The sequence below is a fragment of the Heloderma suspectum genome, chromosome 4 (genome assembly GCF_057233095.1).
Source record: "Heloderma suspectum isolate Gila_16-S chromosome 4, 16-S_ref, whole genome shotgun sequence".
Taxonomy (NCBI): domain Eukaryota; kingdom Metazoa; phylum Chordata; class Lepidosauria; order Squamata; family Helodermatidae; genus Heloderma; species Heloderma suspectum.
In genome coordinates this window covers 194941896-194960007 of record NC_139461.1, presented here as the reverse complement: position 1 = coordinate 194960007, position 18112 = coordinate 194941896, and the positions used below count along the sequence as shown (strand labels likewise).

Here is an 18112-nt window from a genome sequence, read left to right as displayed (position 1 = left end):
TCTAACTGACCACCTCCTCCCCTGCCTCCTCACAGCTGGCATGGAAAGAACTACGCCAGCTGGCCTCAAAGGTTGGAAATTGACCTCCAAGAGAGGGAAAAGGGGGCGTTCTGGTGGGCAGGGAGGGGAGAAGACTAGAGAGGCCAGGAAATGAGCTATCCTGAGTCTCTTCCAGCCTCCTTCCCTCCCCATCTGAAGCACTGTTGCTAGACGGGCAAAAAAGCCTGCCTAGCAAAAACCCCACTGATTGGAGGACAGGGAGGCAAAGATTGACTCTGCTGCTCCTCCCACCTGGCCAGCTTCAGCCTGGCAGGACATTGCAACTCCAAGTCCAGAGGCTTCCATCTCTCAAGGGTGCAACCATATGGAGTGGCTTCTGTCAACAGAATGGAGAGGGGGCAATCCTTTCCCCCCTGCAACACTCTGCATGCCCTCAAAATCTGGTCTGAGAGGAGGGAAAATCAAAATCTGAGAGAAAGAGACAGTCCCACTGCACGAGCAGAATTCCGCTTGCACAACATTGGATTTCAGCCAAAGTCTGTTAGAAGGCAAACTTGTACCACATCTTATGCTGTACGTACAACCATCATGAGCATCAGGAGTATTATGAATTGTATCCAATCTTAGTCTGACTTAGAGTAGACCCATTGAAATGAATGGCACTTCAGTTAGAGTAACATTCGATACAGCCCTATATAATTATTTATATAGCACATCTTATGTACATACATGGCACTTTACAAAGAAGGAGAGGAGAAGACTCCTACCCCGAGGAGCTTACAATCTAAAAACCAGCATAAGGTAAAACCACACGGGAAGGGGAATAGAAGCAGGGGTAAACAAGGGAAGAAGATGTGATGGTTTCAATTGCACGTACATAGGCTTAGTTGCAGTAGTGTACTGGAACTAGGAAACTGTTCCAAAGGCTTCTTGGTGAGTTTTGAGGAGGGTAGTCTGATAATCTAAACTGATTAAAGACAAAAGGGTTTTGGAGATATGAGTCAATAATGGCTCCTGAAGGAATCACTTATTTTTTCCTAGATAGCCTAGCCTAGGTCAATTCTTCAAGCAGACGGGCATGGCATGGCAGTCAATACTGTGCAGCATTAAGTTGGAGCCTGTTTCTGTGAGAATCACCCTTCTTTTTCACACACAAAAGATTCCACCATAGAACTGTCACAGACAGGAAATCAGAAGAGAATATGCACAACAGAAGGGCTTTCATGCTTAAATAGACCAGAACTTTTGCCTGAGGGGGGAGGAAGGTAGGAATTAACTCCTCGATTGACTAGTGTATCATTCTGGATACAGCAGATTTGTCCAGGCACTGGAGCTCATTCTACTATTAACTATCTTACAGTTCTAGAGGCGCTGTTTTATTACTACCATTGACACTGTCCCCACAAGCCCAGAGAAGCCCCATTGTTAATTTGCATATGTTAGTGTGTGTGTATCAAAATTCAGTGAGGCACTGAGGTGAAGTCACGTAAAACCAACCAAGCAAAACCTCCGTGATATCATTAGATTTGTCTTCCTGTTCTTAGGGCTCCTTCACACGGAGCTTTTATCCTGCAATTGCTCCTTCACGGAATTTTGCGGGCTCTTTACATGACGTCGTGATCATTCAAGGCGTCTCCTGCACTAAATGCCCTTTATTCCGTTTTTTAAATAGATCGCAGATAATGAGCTATCAAATTACCCCATTGTGTTCCACTTCAGTTTCCTCCCTGAAAAAAGTAAAAGCGGCAAGAAGAGGAGTGAGATCAGTGAAAGATAATGGAAGACTCAGATACGGGGAGAAAGAGGGGGAAGGAGTGGGGGGAAAGGAAGCAGGTGAAAAGGGGAGTTGTTGTGATCCTGCATTTAAAACAGAAGCAGAAAGCCCCGTTGTAAATGCAGGATTTTAGGCTGGTGTAGAGATGCCCTTAGTCAATAGGTCTAGTTTGAAGGAAGTCCAGCTTGATTTACGTGGAATTTTCTGCATAGGAATGGATCTTAAGCTCCAGGACTAGCATAGAAAATGATTAACGCCTAATGTAAGCCTACATTATGTTGTGTAGAACTATTATTAAGTCTGTTACAGTTTTTAGACATTCTTTAGTTTAACATTTGTCCCAGTTTCAGAGTACCGAAGCACCAATGTACATAATTTTCAGTGTACATAAGGCTACCAATAGCTACTAGGCATTGTGGCTTGGAGGCAATATGCCTCTGAATGCCAGTTGCTGAAGGACACAACCAGGAGGGTAATGTTGCACTTATGCTCTACTTGTTGGCTTCCGGTTGGCCACCATGGAAACAGAATGCTGGACTTGATAGACCTTTAGTCTGATCCAGAGGGGCTTTTCTTATGTTCTTAACTTTTATTTTTATATTTATACGAGGATATGGATGTCTCATATGTTAAATGTCACAAATTCTGTGGCCACAAACCAACACAGAGCTAAATGTGTTTAAAGTAGTTTAAATCAGGGGCTTAAACATACTTAATTCTGTGTGGGATTATAGTCAAAGTGTCCCTCTTTGGAAATATGATTTGGTGGCAGCCCTACCAGGCAGAGAGAAGATAGAGTAGTTGAATGACGAAGAATCTTCAGGACCCCAACTAGGAAGAAAGCATATCGGGAGGGAAGGCAGGGCAGCTTAGAGGGTTTATGGCACCTGGAGATGTGATGTTGGGGGCTCTGCCACAGCCCATCACCAGGACTCCTGTGTGTGTGTGGTGGCTCTGGTGAACAATGTTGTAGAACCAGGACAGGGGCAAACAGTACACAGAGGGGCTGAGGCAGGGGGCTCTTATTTTACAGGGGTCCATGGCAAATTGTCCCAGTTGGCACTGGCAGCCCTGACGCAGGGAGTAGTGGAGAAAAGTACGGAGCAACTCATTTTAAAGCAGCTTCCTGTGTTCCTCTTAGGAACCAAGGGACCAACTAGAGCTCTTGCAGATAAAAGGTTTTGCAGGCATCAAGCGTAGATGAAGCAAAGCAACAACAGCTTCAGTGCCAGTGGAACTGTCTAAATCAGCAACTATACTTCTAAATCCCCGTGTTAGTCATTTTGTCTTAGGAACTTAGCTGCTTTATGCTGCGTCTGGCCAATGGTCCATCTAATTCAACATTCTCTATGCCAACTGGCAGTGGCTGTTCAGGGTTTGAGGGCCAAAGCAGACATTACTTTAAAGATGTAGCAAGCAGCTATGAGTTTTGTTCTTTTTTGCTCTAGTGTAAGCACAGGGGCCCTGATCCAGATCAGGACCCTGATGTGGAGTGGTGGTAACCCTTTTCCCCCACTGCAGTCCCAATCCGGATCCGGCGCCCCGTGGTTGCAATTCATAGCACAAAATATTGCCCCATTTGGTTTAATGGATCGCTATTTTGCAGTATCAATTTCAGGCATGAGGCTTTGATCTGGATTGGGACCCCAGTGGGGACAGAGGAGACAAAGGGTTAAAGCCCCCCAACATCCATGCTAGGGTCCCAATCTGGATCAGGGCTCCTGTGATTATACTAGAGTAAAAAAAAACAAAGATATAGTTTCTTGCTTGCTACATCTTTGAAGTAATGTCTACTTTGGCCCAATAGTCTTTTCCAGTCCCACCTGGAGATGCCAGGCATTGAACTTGGGATCTCTTCCATGCAAAGCCACTGAGCCATGGCTCTTCTTACAGATACTCTGATCTAACATTGGAGATGTTATGGGAAATTGTTATCTGGAGTGTGTTTACTTTTCTGGGCCCAAAGTAACAATCGTCTGTAAGATGATTTATTTATTGAATGTCCTGCCTTGGCTCCAAAGTACATTTCGTCTTGTGACATTCATGTCAGGTTGATTTGACTGAGAGGGGCTGACATGCCCATGGCCACCCAAACAACTTCATAGCTGAGAATTGGTTGTATCTGATCTCAGTCTAAGTCCTGTTAATTTAAATGGGTCTACTCAAAGTAGGAGTAACATTGGATAGAACTGTGGAGATCTGAACCCGAGTTTCCCGCATGCAAACCAAACATTTTAGCCACTGCAAAAGGGGGTGAGGAACCCCTCCAGTTGTTATAGAATTCCATTTCCCATCAGCCCCAGCAAGCATTGTGAGTGAACAGCGATTATGGGAGCTGTCCAACAGCTAGAGGGCCACAGATCACCCCCCCCCCATTACAACATCCTGGTTCTCACAGAAATGTTAACAGTGTTATACCAAATTGTACACAATTAGATGTTTTCAAATGTACCAGTCTACCATTATGTTCCAACTTTTTAGAAATGATGTTATCAATGAAATGGAGGGTAAAAAAATTAAGTGGAGGGGGTTCCATAAATTAATTGGTAACGCCTTTGTCCAGTCCACCAATTTCAGGGGTCGAGGAGAACAATGAAGTTTTCTAGACTGTGGTACGATCTAAAAATAGAAATTCTTTGCAGGTGGCTGTTGCCATGCATTGTCCGTAATTAAATGGCGTGATTCTGTGCTTTATGGCTCTAGAGTTGAGATGCCATTTCTTGTAAAAGATACCACAATAGATTTCTGGGTTAAGAGCACCTTCCATCAAAGTAAATTCCAAAGAATGCACCTTTAATGCTCCTCAGACAAAGCATAGCAAAATAAAGGATGATGACTTGAAAGAGCTTCTTACTCTGCTTTTCAATTATTGGAAAGGCGGTAAAGTAGCACACTAAAAACGAATTATTGAAACTTTTGATAGCATCCTATTTTGGCAATGAATTACTTGTACAGTATTAATTAGTAGAATTAATTAATTACTATATTAATTATTTCATTTCATTTCGTTTATTACAGTTCTATACTGCCCAACAGTCAAAACTCTCTGGACAGTTTACAAAGATTAAACCCCTAAAAGTGTAATATAATAACACAATAGAAAACTAGTTACATACAAAAATATACCAATTTTAAACAATCAACAATAAATCCCAAGAACTATTTTAAAACCTTATCATATGCTGGAGTTATAAACAATAAAAATGATAATTAAAATAGATAAAAATCCGATCCAACAGAGGTACTAAAAATAGTTTTAGGCAGGTGGCAAAATCTGGAAGGTCATCATGCCTGTGGCCAGTGGAGGCTGGTGGCTCCGATATCAGTGGGGCGGTGAATCCGCTCTGGGTTTCAGTCAGAACCAGTCAGAACTCTAAAGGAGCTATCTAGAGTGCTGAAACCTAGCCCCAAAATGGCTTCAGCACCTTGGATAGTTCCTTTAAAGTTCTGACTGAAACCCAGAGGTGATTCACCACCCCACTGAAATAGGTGCTACCAGCCTTCGCTGCCCGTGGCTGATGGGTTGTGTTCAGCTTGGTAGGTCGTGAGTTGCATAGGGTGATCTTAGTGGACTGAGATGATCACTGGAGAAGAATGAAGATGATGGAACTGATATACTAGGAGCCCTTTGTTTACATGATTCCCCAGAAGTCAAGATTTAAAGCAGGGGTGCACATGGTCTGCTGGCCACATGTGGCCCCCAAGTCTTATCTGTGCCCTCAAGATTCCCACTGCTGCTGCTGCCAATCACTGCCATTGCGGATGATTTACTGTAGTAGTTGTGGCCACTGCAAGTGCTACTGCAATTACTTATGGCATGGTTAGGCAACGTGCAGTGTTGGGGTGCCTGCGTTGACCCCCAGAATCCATCAAGGGCCGCTCCCCATCCCTGCCAAATTTGCGGCTGCCACTGACAAATTTCTCTGCTGCTGGCAGGAAAAAGCATGGTGCTTTTTGCTGTCCCCGCAAGGTGCATTGTTTCCAAGCAGTCTTGCGCTTCTGTGGGGCTTGCAGTAGGCTTGCAGGAGTGTGGTTCTGCTTGCAAGCAAGGCGCATGTTCCCCAGCATGCTTTGTTTCCTTGCAAAATTGCAGCAGTTTTTGCTGCCACCACTATGGCAGCAAATTCAGCACTCACAGTAGTGGTTACAGAGGAACAGGTGGGACCTGCAAAAATGGCCATGGGGGTCACATGTGGCCCTTGGGCTACATGTTGCCCACCCCTGAATTAAGGCAACATGCAAAAAGTGGACTAGAAGTGTAATAAATAAGTACATAAATTAATGCAAGTGTATTCTTGGAAAACTAAATTACATCTATCTGATTATGACATTTTATGGAATCCTTCTGGTCTACAGGGAGAAATTAGCAAGAAGACCTAAGATATCATGAAAATATGTTCTTGCAGTGCAGGTCCTATACACGTCTGTTCAGAAGTAAGCTGCATTGAGTTCAATTGGACTTACTCGCAGGAAAGTGTGCACTGGGTTGCAGCCTTAATCTTACAATTTAGCTTAGAAAACAAATAAGAATCTATATTTTTTCATGAATGAAGTTATGATTTTCTAAGCCATTTTCACTTTCATTGGGTCTGTAATAGGATTTACTCCACCTGACTGAAGCTGAACTTAAGAAAATGGGAGTTGAGAATCAAATCCACCGGACACACATCGTTTCTAACATCTTGATCCTTCAAGAGGTAGAAAGAAAACAAGGTAAGAGATCTGTTATATGGTACTGACAAATCAAGAACTTATAATCTAACTGGAGTGGTGGAAAGTATTTGAATATAAAGAGGAATGTGTAAGCAGCATGCACCAGAACAGGAATGGTCAATCTCTGTGTACTTGGAGGATCACTTTATTATCCTACAGTGATCTGGGAGCCCAAGATATTTTTGGCCACACAGTGACTATCTATTATGGAGTAGTCAAAGTCCATCATACAGTTGGTGCCATCTAGCAATAACAACTTCAGCATTATGGGGCATCAGTGTTATGGGGCAAATGTTCTCAGACATAGTCAAAGCGTTACATTCAAAATCTAAAAGAGAGATGTAACATTAGAATATAGGACACCTCCTGCCAAACTGATCCTAGAATTCAGGGGTTCCCAAGAGCAGTCTTGTGGGGAGTCTACATAGAAACAGAATGAGAAGCTTCCGGTATTATCAGGATTTTAATGAAATCGCTTTTGGTCCGTCCCAGACACACAAAGCAAAAAATGTGGAATAAACACTACTTTAAAAGGAGCTTTTGACAGGTCATACTGCACTTTAATCCGCCTTTCTCTGTGGTTGGATGGGCAGAGTCCCACTAGTAGAAGTGAATGTCATCAACCCCATAGATGCTGCTCAGCCAATGAGAGAGGCTTGCTCCCTGCCCCTCTCCATGCTTCACTGCTCAGGGACGTTTAATGGAAGAGATGAGTAATATTGGATAGTTTACCCTACACCTCTCCCCCTCGCATCCACCAGCTGTCAAGCAGCAATACTGAAGGCCAGGGACAAACTGATGGGTGGGCAGACAGGAGGTGCCTAGGTCCTGCACGGAGAGAAAGGGCTGGAATTGCCTCCCTCTCCTAGCACTCTGGAGTCAGCAGTGGTGGCGGCTGCTGATGCCTCTGCTTCCCCAACCCGAACTAAGCCTCCTCCCCCTCTCCACAAACACACAGGAAAATCACACACACGGGGGACTATTCTGAAGGGGTTGTTGTTGTTGTTGTTCAGTCGTTCAGCCGTGTCCGACTCTTGGTGACCCCATGGAGGCACAAATAATTCAGCGGCTGCTACCTGTGAATGGAAAAAGCAAACTGCTGCGTTACTTTGAAGGGGCGACCCAACGTGATTCCATGATTGGGGAGGTTTGTTCCCAGCCCTGTAAATGCTCCCTTGCTTTACTGGCCACCCTTTCTCCTTCCCTTCTGGGTACTGCTTAGCCATAGGTGTATCACACGACTGCGAAGTTGTGGGTGTATTGCACAACTGTGAAATACTGAGGCTGGCCGCCCTCTCTCCTTCCCTTGTGGGTATTCCTTAGTTGTAGGTGTATCACAGTAACACAACTGTAAAATACCATGGCTGCAGGCTCCTGCTACTGGCTGCCCTTTCTCCTTCAACTTTGTGTATTCTTTAGTGCGTGCTACATATAAACAGGCTACTCCGCTATTGCCAATTAAACAGTGCTACTGCTATTGTGACTGGGAAAAGGAGGCTACTTATTGTGAAAGTTTCCCCTACTGCAAATGGGGAAAAAGAGGGAATGGGGGGGGACAAGGGGTGGCCCCACCCCTTGACCACATCGCTTGCAGGTCACAGCCAGGTCACAGAGGCATGCCCAGGATTTAATGCAGGGGGACGGAGCACACAGCCTCGGGGCCAAATTTAAGAAAAACAACAGAGTAAAAGGACTTTCCAAAAATGTACATTGTCGGGACAGATGCTGTGGGATGGCAGAGGATCTTTTACCTTGACAAATGTGGGGATGGAGATGCTGCTTGCCATGGTAATTTTTAGTTCCACCCACAAGCCCCACCCCTCTGGCCTAAGTCAGGACGTTCTGCATCTAAAAGCATCCCTGACCGTTTCTGCCTATCCAGCTCTCTTGCAATGAAAACTGCTAGATTCATCTCAACAGTTTGGGGAAGGGCCATAGCTCAGGGGAAGACCATGTGCATTGCATGCAAAAGGTCCCAGGTTCAAACCCTGGCATCTTCAGGTAAGGCTGGGTAAGAGACTCCAGTCTGAAATGCTTGATAGCTGCTGCCAGTCAGATAAAAGAACTGTAGAGGACTCCTAGGTTGAAGGGATGGGTTGAGTGGAGTGCTTAGCTGCTCTCATGCCTGTGGATTCTCACCTGCAAATTGCTCTCCTGTAAGCCCGTTCTCTCCCCTGCACCCACACAGCCCCATCACTCACTGTTTTGGAGCCTGGCTGAGGGAGGTAATTGAAAATTGTCAGGTGGGAATATTTAAGCAACCCCCTTCTGTCCACCCATTCTTCCCTGGAAGTGCTCCCCACCCCAGCCCATGAATTATGAGGAAAACACAGGGTTGGTAACCCTCTGTTTTTCTTGTATCATCTAGTTCCACCCACAGATTCTGAATTTTATTAAATGTCAGGCTAGAGGCGATTAATAGTGGAAGAAGAGAATACAATGGCTCTTAAATGGAGCTCCCCTAAATAATAACAACAAAACTCCTTGGGAACTGCTGTTGTTGCTAGCTTGGCTGGCATGTTTTGGACTGCCTGTCTTGTTATGCACCTGGCTGAATACTAAGATCTGCAGGAAAGGCCCTTTTGAGGGTGCCATTACCCACAGAAGCCTGTTTGTTGGGCACATGTGAATGGGTTTTTCCTGTGTCGCCCCCAAACTGTGGAAAGTTCTCACTCAATTATTGGCCTCCCACTCTCTTGGCTTTTAGAAAGGGTATGAAAACACATCTTTTTAATTTAGCCTTTTAAATTATGTAGTTAATGTTTTAAAGTTCTTTTGAAAATTGTTTTACATTGTCATTGTTTTAGATTGTTGTTCACCTTAATGGCTTTTTGTTGAATTGTTGAATCTGCCTTAATGGCTTTTTACCAAATAAGGCAGTATATAAATGTTAATAAATAGATAAATAAATAATACCTACATAAATGTTATCACAAAGGAGTTCTCAGTTCTCTAACAACAGTCCATGTTTATTTAGAAAGGTAATCGCATGCTGTTTAAATGGCAGTCTAACCGTCCAATGGGACTTAATTCCTGGTCAGTGTGTTTAGGATTCTGCTGTTAAGAGTGTTTTCCATTGGGAGGCTTAGTGTGACATAACCCTCCCTCAGGCCCATCTGCCTCTGCTTTGGGACAGCTGTCCTCACTGTTCCACAAGCTTCAGCCCCTAAATTCACCAGGTCAAAGAGTCACCCAATATGCCTGATTGGTTCCCTTTGTCCAACCAGGAGAAGCACCCAGAAAATATGAACACTGTTGGTAGCACAGAAAGATGAACAAGACGTGGGATTTTATAATTTACAAAAACAAAGTAAAGTTTATTTAATACAGGAGATGTTATATCTTATAATTAATCACTCAGTTCTCGGTCTTACCCTACCTATTCTACCCCTTCTAACTCCTATTCCCACATCCCCACTATCTAGATGTAGCTTCATCAAAGCCTAAGGCCCTTTTCCCCCTATCCCCAAACCCTGTCTAACAAACTGTCTGCTCCTGCCTTTTATAAACTCAGTCTCCTCAAACACACACACACACACACGCCCCTCCCACTTTTCACTCACTCACTCACTCTCTACCAAACAGCTAACCCTAACTTACCTGGGTTCTTTTTAACGCTGCAGATACATAAACATTAATATAAACTCCATATGGCAAGTATTGTGATTTTGTCACACTTAGCAGTACAGTCCTACACATATCTTCCCTCCAGTAAGTCTCACTGAGTCCCAGATAAGTGGGTATAGGATTGCCGCCTAAGTGCAGTCCTATGCATGTCTACGAAGAAGTAACCCCCACATAGTTCAATGGGGCTTCCCTCCAGATAAGTGTATTATAGCCTAAATTACCTTTAAGCCTCTCTTGTGCGTTTGAAGTAAGTCTGATAAATCTGAATGTGAAAGAGCGGTATTTTTTTTAATGCAAATTAGCATTCAGTGGCACTGTCAGGGCAGGACTTTGGGGCAGATATCAAGGGTCTCACCTGGCAGAAGGAGGGCTGATTTGCCACATTCATGTGCACATATTCAAGTGCAGCAGGGCTGAATTGCCACATTTTGAAGTAAGTGAAGTAAATATACATTATAATCTAAATAAGGGGGGACCTAGGGTGGCCATGTGTTCTACTTTACAGAAGACAGTCCTCCATTTGAAAATGTCCTGTATTTGTCCAGTCCAAGTCTGGTTTAATTATAAAGAATTATAAGGGAAAGCAGGAGCACTGAAGCTGTCCATCAGCAATTAGCACCCGGACAGGAGACTGAGCAGGCAGGCAGGTCCCCTGGTCAATGTCTTCCCCACTATGGCGAGATGAACTGTATTTCTATTTAAATTATAATAATTTTTGTCTAAATGTGCATCTGTATATCTACATTAGCATATGCAAATGTTATGCAAATCAGAATGCTCTTTTTTAATAAGTGGCCACCCTACCACCCCCATAAAACAATTAAGTCCAGAATCTAATATTACCTAACTGCACCACAGTTAACATTTTGATATATGGGTTTGATATTTGTATTACAAATCTTATGGAGAGTTGTAAGTTGCTTTGCACCCTGTTGTATTTTGTGGGTCTGAAAGAGACCATCAGTGGTGAATTCATCTCGTAGTAGTGTTGTGATTGTGTGTAAAGTGTGGATCAAGATTTCCTACCAGCAGTTCATCCTTCTTTTTGCCCTGCTCTGTGACCCTGCATCAACTTTACTGAAAGGAGCAATTGAAACTGAGAAAATAAATCACAGAAAAAGCTGTATCAAAAACAAATGTGAACAGTGACATCCTCTGTAACTTTAATCCCAGTTTAGGATCAACAAACTCAAGAGCTTTCCTCAGGAATGTAGAGGAGAACTTTGAAAAATTAAACATGTAATCATAGCAAAGTCCTTGGAGATAAGTGAAAAATGAAAAATGTGTACCTCAGCAATTAAAGCCTTATCAAAAGTGATACTGCATGTTTTGTAGACACTATTTATTCATTCAATTCTTTTTCCATAGAAAGTTCATTACATTTAAAAATTCGTCCTCAACATCGTGCATAGCCTCAAATGTATATACAGACCCAAGGCATGCAGAAAATTATTTGTTGTTTTGTTTTGAGGCCAACGATGACTTTGTTTGTTAGGGTACAAAGAGCTGTTTTAAGCATACCTGAGTGCAGAGGTGATGATTAGAGGAACAGTGAACAAAAAATCTTGATGAATCTTACCTAGCTTTGGCTAGAGTTTATTTCATGGTGGTGACTGTGGCAAAGAAATCTTAGGCTTTCTTCACACTGAGCTTTTATCCTTCACAGAAGTTTGCAGGCTCTTTACATGACGCCATCATCTTCCAGGGCATCTCCTGCACTAAATGCCCTTTGTTCCATTTTTAAATAGATCACAGACAATAACTATCAAATTACCCCATTGTGTTCCACTTGAGTTCCCTCCATGAAAAGAGGAAAAGTGGCAAGAAGAGGAGCGAGATCAATGAAAGATAATGGAAGACTCAGATATGGCGAGGGGGAGCGGGGAAGGGGAGGGGGAAAAGGAAGCACGTGAAAAAGGGAGTCATGATCCTGCATTTAAAACGGAAGTAGAAAGCCCCATTGTAAATGCAGGATTTTAGGCTGGTGTAGAGATGCCCTTAATTTTCCGGCGCCATTGCATCTGTACTGAGTTGCCCAGCAGAATTGGTCAGAGTGGTGAGAGGCCTTTTGGATTCTGATTCTTAGGAGGAAATGGTGGCCTGAACATCTCATTTTGGGGCATGGTGCTTGAGAGTATAGTGGGAAATTTTGCATGGGGGAGGGGAGGGGAGGGGAGGAGAAGGGATTGCTCACAGTCAATGTCATAGAATCATAGAATAGTAGGGTTGGAAGGGGCCTACAAGGCCATCAAGGCCAACCCCCTGCTCAATGCAGGAATCCAAGTCAGAGTCAGGAAAAATTGTCCTGCTCCCAAACTCTTAATCATGGTTAGGGAGCCTTATATCTTCCCTGTACCAGAGAATATAGAAAGCTAGACTGAGTGCTATAGTACTTTGCAATATGTTTCCCTTCTTTATCGGTAATGTGTGGGAATTTCTGAAATTGCTCATCCAATGCCAGCATGTGCAGATGAGAGTGGTAAATTAGTGCCAGCCAATGAGGATGTTTAGGATCTTCCAACTTGACTGTGAAGCTGTGAGGGTTTGTGTCTTAGTGAAAACAGTAGAAACAATTCCAGGTGTAGTTTCTGCTCCCAGTTTTTAGATACAACTGAACTACAGAGTGTAGACTGAACCACATCTATTCCTTGTTTTACAGGATTGCTGGTGAGGAAATAGGCCCATCATATTCAAAGGGCATGGCATCTTGCTTCTGTATAGATCTGTCAGTTAAATGTGACTACAGGCTATTGTTTTCACAGTGGTACTATTGTTTTCACAGTAGTAGCGATTTTCTGGTCTCCAGTCTATTATCAAGTGTTTTTGTTTTGTGTCTGCCTTGGATAAAGTGCTGTGTCTAGGAGCAAGGGTGCATGATCAGTTTCTCTGGGAACACTTGCTTTTCATTATTTGGACTATCCTGGAGCATCACATTATTTTCATTTAGCCTTCCATCTGCAACAACAAAAATTAATTTCTCGCTTAAAGTTCTACTAGTACTGCAGAAGGAGAGAGTGAAACCAAACCTGAATCCAAAAGCTAGGTTAGAGAGGGTTATTTTAGCCTAACATCTCTCAAAAAATTGCAAAAATAATGTCTAAAATCTCTACCCCCCCTCCCCCAAGTAACAGCAGTGTACTGCTAGAATTGTAGCATATTTTGGGAATTGTTTTCTTAGACCAGGGGTGAGCAGAAAGCAGATTGAGAGGTGCTGGTAGATCTCTGGATGATTTGCAGTAGGCTGGCTAAAGCTTCTGGTTCCCAGCAGTTTAGCAATAGCAACAACAAAAGGCTACCCTCCTCCAAAAAAAGTATGCTGTTAGAATCACTGATCTGTAGTAGCCCAGATGTAGGTTTGTACTTGTGTATGCAGGACATCATGGTGTATGGCTTATGGGATGCTGTAGACAAGAGGTAGCCAAGGTGTGGCCTTTCAGATTTTTTGGCCTACAACTCCCATCATGCCTCACCATTGGCTATGCTGGCTAGGGCTGATGGAAGTTGTAGGCCACACATTCTCTGCTGTTGGCTGTTGGCTCTGCCCCCTGAGTCACCATTTTTTCATCTGGCTCCCCCCCCCCCCACTACTGTGCACTTGACTTCAGTTGATGAATCTCAGGGTTCTAGTTATTAACAAAAAATAAAGTAGATCCCACAGACCTGAAGTTGGTCCATGCCTGCTATAGGCAATGAAGTAAACAGTCATAGCAAGCCAATAATATTGCCTTTTCTTCTGCTGACATTTAAAATCCTCATGATCCCAGCCAGGTTTTTTTGTTAGTCTACAATGTGTTTGATTCTCTATTTGCTTTGCAGAATTCAGCCAAATCTCTGGTCACTTTGCCAGCAGACAGAAAATTCCAGTTCAGATTCTTCCATAGCATTATTATTCAGTCAAAGATTCTATCAGTACCTGTGTGGTCCTCTGGCTGTCCTTGACAGCTACCAGAGCTGGAAACTTTTAGATCATCCTGTCACCTTTAAGGAAGAGCTGGATGTGCAGACTTAGTTGCCATAAATGTAAATAGACGGGCCTGGCTTTTATGTGCAATATGGACCCAGATTTCTTTAAAAAACACATGACCCTACCATCCTGTCCTTTGTGTATTCCAACTTATTTGTTTTCTTTGGAGCTCTATGTATCTTTACCCTTGTTGTGTCCATCACAAACTGAATGAAAAACATCATTGGCATCTGTCTATCACACACAAAGAGAAGCTATTATTCATTTGTGTATTCTTTCTGAAAACAGTAGAAGCAATTTCAGCTGCAGTTTTGGTTCTTGTCAGAAGTATCTTCTTTCTTGTATAAAGTTCTATAATGTCACAGAGGGATCCATAATGAGCCATGCATCTTTCAAAGGTGGGAATATATATAAATAACAAATTTGCCTCTTAACAGGACAGAAATATCTCTGTCCCTTAACAACACACAGACATCTGTGGTCCCTCTACCAATTGTTACATATATTGACTGTCCATCTCTTACCTAACATCAGTGTATATTACTGATGCCTTGTTTTAAACGATTAACATGTGGATTCACTACATTAAAGTCAGCCATTGGAGACATCAGATGATGCCAATATCCATCGTAGAGCTGGAATCTATTTTACAAGGCAAAATGCTATCGGTGGCCATTTCAGTTAACAGGGCAGGAAGATTTCAGAGGTTGAACTACATGTTACAATCAAAAGAGGGCTGCTGCCAAAAACGACATTCCCATATCAAGTTGTTCCCTCTCTCCCCATTATGTTTTCCCTATCATGACATTGTCATGTTGTGCATTTAGCTACCCCCACCTGTATCAGCCTGTGACTTGGAGCTGCGGAGGGGAACATAAAAAGAGCCATGCTGGATCAGACCAAGGGTCCATCTAATTCAGGATTCTGTTCACATAGTGGCCAACCAGCTGCCCATGGGAAACCCACAAGCAGGACATGAGTGCAATAGCACCCTCCCACCCATGTTCTCTAGCAACTGGTGTACATAGGCATACTGCCTCTGATACTGGAGGGAGTATACAGCCATCAGGATTAGTAGCCATTGATAGCCTTCTCTTCCAGAAATTTGTCTAACCCTCTTTTAAAGCCATCCAAATTGGTGGCCATCACTATGTCTTGTGGTAGCGAATTCCATAGTTTAACTATGTGCTGTGTGAAGAAGTACTTATTTTTATCTGTCCTGAATCTCCTACCAATCAGCTTCATGGGATGAACTCAGGTTCTAGTATTATGAGAGAGGGAGAAAAATGGGGAAACACAATATGTGATGGCATCATGATGATACAGGTAAGTGTGCCTATCACAGAATGGGGGTGCAGGGAGAGAATTCAACATGGGAGTGTCATTTTCACTGGCAGCCCTGAGTCAAGCATGACGTGTTGTTCCATCCTTAGAACTATGAAAACTGCAAAATCTTCCTGCATTTTATTATCATTTTCTAACTCCAAGTGTTCAGCTGAAAAAAGGAAGAAATGAATAAGAAGCAACGCTGCCTGATTCTAAGGAGGTTAAGGGTGATACATGATTATATGATCTGAGTAATGATCATCATTATGTATCACTCAGTTATTTTACAAGGATGGTTGGTATTAATTTCTTTTGCCTTACTCACAGTAATATGAGCACTTAACAGTCATATGATGCCAATATGTACATTCAACACTCTGGTATTTGTATGGTTTATTTAGTGCTTTAGACCTGTATATCTTCAGGCTTTGTTCATATTTTACATTTTATGAGCAGCAACCACTTGGTCACCAGCTTACAACCACAGGAAAAAAGGAAGGGGCCTTAAGTCAGACTATTTGTCCATCTAGCATAATATTGTCTTCTCTGACTTGCAGCAGCTCTCCAGAGGTCTTTCCCGTTACTTTCTACCTGATCCTTGGGAATTAATTCCCAATGTTTTCACTGAATGTACATCAAAGCTATCTATACATTCACAAGAAACAGAGGAACCTTTTCTCCACACTCAATGCTGTTTCATACATTACATTTTATATATGGAAATAAATTCCAGAGTATAAAATAGATGTGTGCTTATAAGAGTCACTGGATTTTTCAGCAAAATACAAGCAAGCCTAATCCTTTGCTTATTACTATCAATAGCTAGGAGTCCTGGCGGCTATACACCACTATATGCTACTTTCAGGATCAGAGGAACCATACCTCTGAATGCCAGTTACTGGGGGATCATCACCAGGAGAGGGCTATTGCCTTCTTGTCCTGCATGTTGGCTTCCCATAGTCATCTGCTTGGCCACTGTGGGAAACAAGATGCTGGACTATATAGACTTTTGGTCTGATCCAGCAGGGTTCTTGTTATGTCCTTATGGTTGCCTGTGTAAATATGTAGTGGACTTGGTGATTTATAAGTGTGTGTATGCCCACCACCTGGGAATTTTTTATTTTTAGAGGTGCCCTAGTTTAAATCATGCTGTGCATACAGTAATGGTTCCTAAAGAGGTCTACCAGCCTTTTGCACTTGTCCTACTCCTGCATTATTAATAGCAGCCCAGGACCAGCCTAGGCAGAGTGAGCAAACCATCTCAGGTAGCAGCAGCTCCCCATCTGTTCCTTCTGAGCCTCCTGGACGTTCGCTTCTCTTGGAGGACAGAACTGTGTGTGCCACATGGCCCGGCCTGCCTCACCCCCTAAATTAGCCTCCTGACCGTGGGTTTGGTGGAGGACACTATCCTGTTGCCATTGTGGAAGTAAGATTTCACTGTGATTCCTGTTGGCTTCTGTACATGGAATGGAGGGAATGCCATTTTGTTTGCCTCAGGCAGAGAAATGTCTTGGGCCAGCCCTGTAGCAACCTGAGATACAAAAATGAAAGGTGAACAGTTCCTCACCTAACCCCTCACGTTATCTCCATCCCAGGAAAAGTCTCATCCACTGCAATTTCTGCATGTTAAGCTGCTGCTAAAGGGATAGGAATAGATCCAGTAAAAAGTTGGCAACTCATTTCCTTAATCATATTATGCAAGCACAGTAACACTTGAATACTGACATGTCAAACACTGTCACATTATCCAGCTGTTTTTGCAGAAGACAAAAGGAGGGTGATCTTGGTGTGTGATTTTGATATTCTGGCATGTGCAGTTGTTGACGAGGATATCTGAGTGTTTATGTTGGCTTTGGGTTTCTGTGTATTGGGATTTTTGTGTGTGACTTTGCTTTTTAAAGGCATGCACTGTTTTATCTGATGTTATTTCCCATAGCTGCAGCCTTTACCTCTCAGTGTTAAGTTTCTGCCAGGAGTTAGATTAGAAGCTTTTGTGACTGGGCCATCTAATGGTTTTGTGTGATTCTCGTGGATGCGTTGAGCATCCAGCGATGAATGTTCTGGCATGCTGTTGTTGCCTAGGAGACTGGTCATCAGAGCCAACAGCTCAGCTGATTATCAGCATTGATGAGTTGAGAGCTCAGATGCTCATCAGCGCTGGTGTGTTCTTCAGGGAAGCCCAGCCTCAGCAGTCTGGGAATCCCATTTTGGAGAGCGGTGGGCAAAAACATGCAATTATGAGGCTTTCCTGTAGAAGTAACAGCACCTACTCCTACCCTTGCAATTGAATATAGACTCTCAGATCTGCATAAATACATTAAACGAATATTTGGTTCAACAAAGGGGTGGCTTTTAGTTGGACATTTTGGTTGTGTTTGGGTATAGGGATATTGTATGCTTGGCCATATTTGGTTGGAGGCTGCTGATAAGAGGTAGTTTAATTTTGTTAGTTTAATCTATTCTTCTTTTGCTGCTAGTTTGATTTGGTCTAGGTAACTTATTGTTAGGTATCTTAGTATGAGCTGCTGAATGGATTGCTTAATGTGGATATAATGTTTACATTGCTGTTTCTGGATATTGTTAATTGGCTGATTGGTAAGTTTTATACTCATTTAATCTTTCAATATGCGTTAAAATAACTTTTAATTGTTGAAATGTCGATGCGACATTGTAGCGGTATCATAATTTTTATTGTGGCCATTGTCTTC

The 18112-nt window shown here is 42.9% G+C and overlaps 1 protein-coding gene across 1 annotated transcript in view; it reads left to right on the top strand.

The window, feature by feature from the left end:
- BCAR3 (BCAR3 adaptor protein, NSP family member) overlaps positions 1 to 18112 on the top strand; it is a 195204-nt gene that overhangs the window by 29614 nt on the left and 147478 nt on the right. Inside the window, exon 3 of the mRNA XM_084851785.1 lies at positions 6373 to 6487. Within this exon, the coding sequence (XP_084707911.1) occupies positions 6373 to 6487 (115 nt within the window). The remainder of the gene's footprint in view (positions 1 to 6372; positions 6488 to 18112) is intronic.